General features: G+C 42.4%; 1 protein-coding gene across 1 annotated transcript; it reads right to left on the bottom strand.

The window, feature by feature from the left end:
• Positions 1-345: 345 nt before the first annotated feature.
• On the bottom strand, positions 346-2,213 carry LOC135568693 (stonustoxin subunit beta-like). Its single transcript, XM_065015448.1, has 3 exons — positions 2,125-2,213; positions 1,266-1,312; positions 346-878 (listed from the first exon to the last, which is right to left on the bottom strand). Exons 2-3 carry the CDS (start codon positions 1,285-1,287, stop codon positions 346-348), a joined length of 555 nt encoding a protein of 184 aa, XP_064871520.1. The 5' UTR covers positions 1,288-1,312; positions 2,125-2,213.
• Positions 2,214-3,248: the final 1,035 nt, after the last annotated feature.

A 3,248-nucleotide genomic window follows, 5' to 3' on the forward strand; every position in this document is an offset into this window, starting at 1 on the left:
GTGTGTGTGTGTGTGTGTGTGTGAGTCCAGTGTGTGTGTGTGAGTCCAGTGTGTGTGTGTGTGTGTGTGTGTGTGTGTGTGTGTGTGTGTGTGTCCAATGTGTGTGTCTGTGTCCAGTGTGTGTGTGTGTTCTGTGTGTGTGTGTGTGTGTGTGTGTGTGTGAGTCCAGTGTGTGTGTGTGTGTCCAGCGTGTGTGTGTGTGTCCAGCGTGTGTGTGTGTGTGTGTGTGAGTCCAGTGTGTGTGTCTGTGTCCAGTATGTGTCTGTGTGTGTGTGTGTGTGTGTGTGTGTGTGTGTGTGTGTGTCCAGTGTGTGTGTGTGTGTGTGTCCAGTGTGTGTGTGTGTGTTATTTCAGGGACACTGAGTCACCAATACCCCAAACCCAAATCCCTGGATAGAGGGGCTCTGTGAATGTGGAGTTGAATGTGAACAGGTGGGTCAGTGTGTCAGAGGAGGCTCTATAGAAGGACAGAGTGCCGGCTGGCCAGTCCAGATACACTCCTACTCTGTGGGAGCTGGAGGAGGGGACGTCTATGGTAGTGGGATTACTATTGTGCCTGGCAGTGTAACTGTTGTCAGAGCAGAACAGACTCCAGGACTTGTCATTGTTTCCAAGACAACAGTCTTCATCCTCTCCTCTCCTGCTGATTCCTTTATATGTCACTCCTATAACAGCCCCCATTCTCCCACTCCACTCTACCTCCCAGTAACAGCGCCCAGTCAGACCCTCTCTACACAGCACCTGTCCCCAGTTCTCAAATCTCTCTGGGTGATCAGGATACGGCTGCTCCTCTCTCCTCCATGTCACCTTTCTGTTCTCCTCAGACAGAGAGAGGTGTCTGTTTACTGTGTTTAGGTCCAGTGTGAGATCACAGACATCTGATGGATGAAACCAGACACAATATTAGAAATCATCATCATTCACATTAGAATGTTAACTCACTTTTCACTAATTCATTTAATGTAGATGTTTCTAGGTATCAAAAGGAGAAGTTAAGGTAACTTGAGACTTGTTGAATGATCATATGTTATACTGTATGGTAATATAAAACACACTTATTCCCATTAATTACACACACACACACACACACACACACATTGTCAAAGCAACTCTTTGTAAACTTTGGTGTCCCTGATTTCTGCTTCTGTAGAACTACAGCTGATATTTAATATGACCAAGTCAGTAATGATGGTGGTCTTTGACTTTGACTTAACTTGAATTAAGACTTATTCTTAGTCATATTCTTCACAGCAGTCAACACTCACATTTTCTAAGCCCAGGTTTCATTCTGTTCTCTCCACCATGTTCCACACTGTAGCGGTAAGCAGAAGAACAGACAGTCATTGAGGATACACATGAACACACACACACACACACACACACATAGCATATATCAATCTGTGTTTGTTTTTATGTGTGTATGTGTCTAGCGTGTGTGTGTGTGTGTGTGTGTGTGGGTGTGTGTGTGTGTGTGTGTGTATGTGTGTGTATGTGTGTGTGCTGTGTGTTTGTGTCCAGTGTGTGTCTGTGTGTGTCCAGTTGTGTGCGTCCAGTGTGTGTGTCCAGTGTGTGTCCAGTGTGTTTGTCCAGTGTGTGTGTGTCCAGTGTGTGTGTCCAATATGTGTGTTGTGTGTGTTTGTGTGTGTACTGTGTGTGTGTACTGTGTGTGTGTGTCCAGTGTGTGTGTGTCTGTGTGTGTGTGTGTCCAGTGTGTGTGTGTCCAGTGCTTGTTGGTGTGTGTGTTTGTGTGTGTGTGTGAGTCCAGCGTGTTGTTTGTCCTGTGTGTGTGTGTGTCCAGTGTGTTTGTGTGTGTGTGTGTGTGTGTGTGTGTGTGTGTGTGTGTTTGTCAGTGTGTGTGTTGAGAGTGTGTACTAGCAGACACACACACACACACACACAAACACACACTGGTGACACACACACACTGGTGACACACACTGAGACTCCTCTGAAAACACACACACTGGCAAAAACACACACTGGAGACAAAACACACACACACACACACACACACACACTGTCACACATATAACTTTGGCCAAGTGGTGGTCAGAATGTTTATCTTAACTAGCCTGATAAGTCAAACATGTCTGATATGAACATTGACATAAACCCTCTACATACTTGAGTTTCTCCAGTCTGCAGTGTGGATCCTCCAGTCCAGCAGAGAGCAGTCTGACTCCTGAGTCTCCTGGGTGATTGTAGCTCAGGTCCAGCTCTCAGGTGTGAGGGGTTTGACCTCAGAGCTGAGACCAGAGAAGCACAGCCTTCCTCTGTGACTAGACAGCCTGACAGCCTGCAAAGAGTCAAATCATATTAAAACCACACTGATATTCTTTGGTGGTGAAAATAGTGGCAGTAAATTTTTCAACATATTCAGATATATCAGTGTCCTGAAACCTTCCATATCTATTCAGAAAATAGTGTATCATCTATAAAAAATGACAAATGATCAAAGTATTGCCTGAGATAGAAACATGTATAGTACAAATATTTGAGTTGACTGACCAGACCAGTTTAAAAGCAGTATCAGTCAGAAGACAGACAGTGAGGAATCAGATTTAGAAAGTATTGAAATACAGTCCACATCATATCTAAACACAGTGAGGTATCAGATTTAGATTGTATTGAGTAACAGTCCACACCATGTCTATTTAGACAGTGAACAACATTTTAAATGTGTTGACCAACTACAAATTTTGATTTCAGATCAAAGTTTACAGTGGGTGACCCCAGTCCATAGATGCTCACTTTTGAATTTGAGGGTCATTTTAATACATTTCTGCTTCAGGTGTTTTGAAATGAAAACACTTTATGTATCCAACACTTTGAAGGAAATGACACATTTACATTCATTCATTCAGTCTCATTTATGAAGAAATACAATGACAGATTAGGTTGTATTAAAATATTTCAAGCTTTTCCTCACACTGTTAAAAATGTGGCTCAACAAAGCATTTTGGATTTCACCAAATTTTCATAACAGAGGTGACAGAAACATGCTAACCTTAATTAATAACAGAGGATACATTTAACATGCTAACCTAGTCCCCCAATTTGAAGAAGTCAAACTAACCTCTGACATTACTTAAAACATTAGACAAAATGTTTATCTGGTCCCATTTCCAATAACAGAGGATACAATGACACATCAACCTCTCACCATTACTAAAAGATCAACAAAACATACTAATCATGAATCAATAAATAAAAGTGACATTCTGTACTGTCACCTAATATGAAACAAA

This window comes from Oncorhynchus nerka, unplaced genomic scaffold, assembly GCF_034236695.1.
Source record: "Oncorhynchus nerka isolate Pitt River unplaced genomic scaffold, Oner_Uvic_2.0 unplaced_scaffold_1430, whole genome shotgun sequence".
NCBI classification, from domain to species: domain Eukaryota; kingdom Metazoa; phylum Chordata; class Actinopteri; order Salmoniformes; family Salmonidae; genus Oncorhynchus; species Oncorhynchus nerka.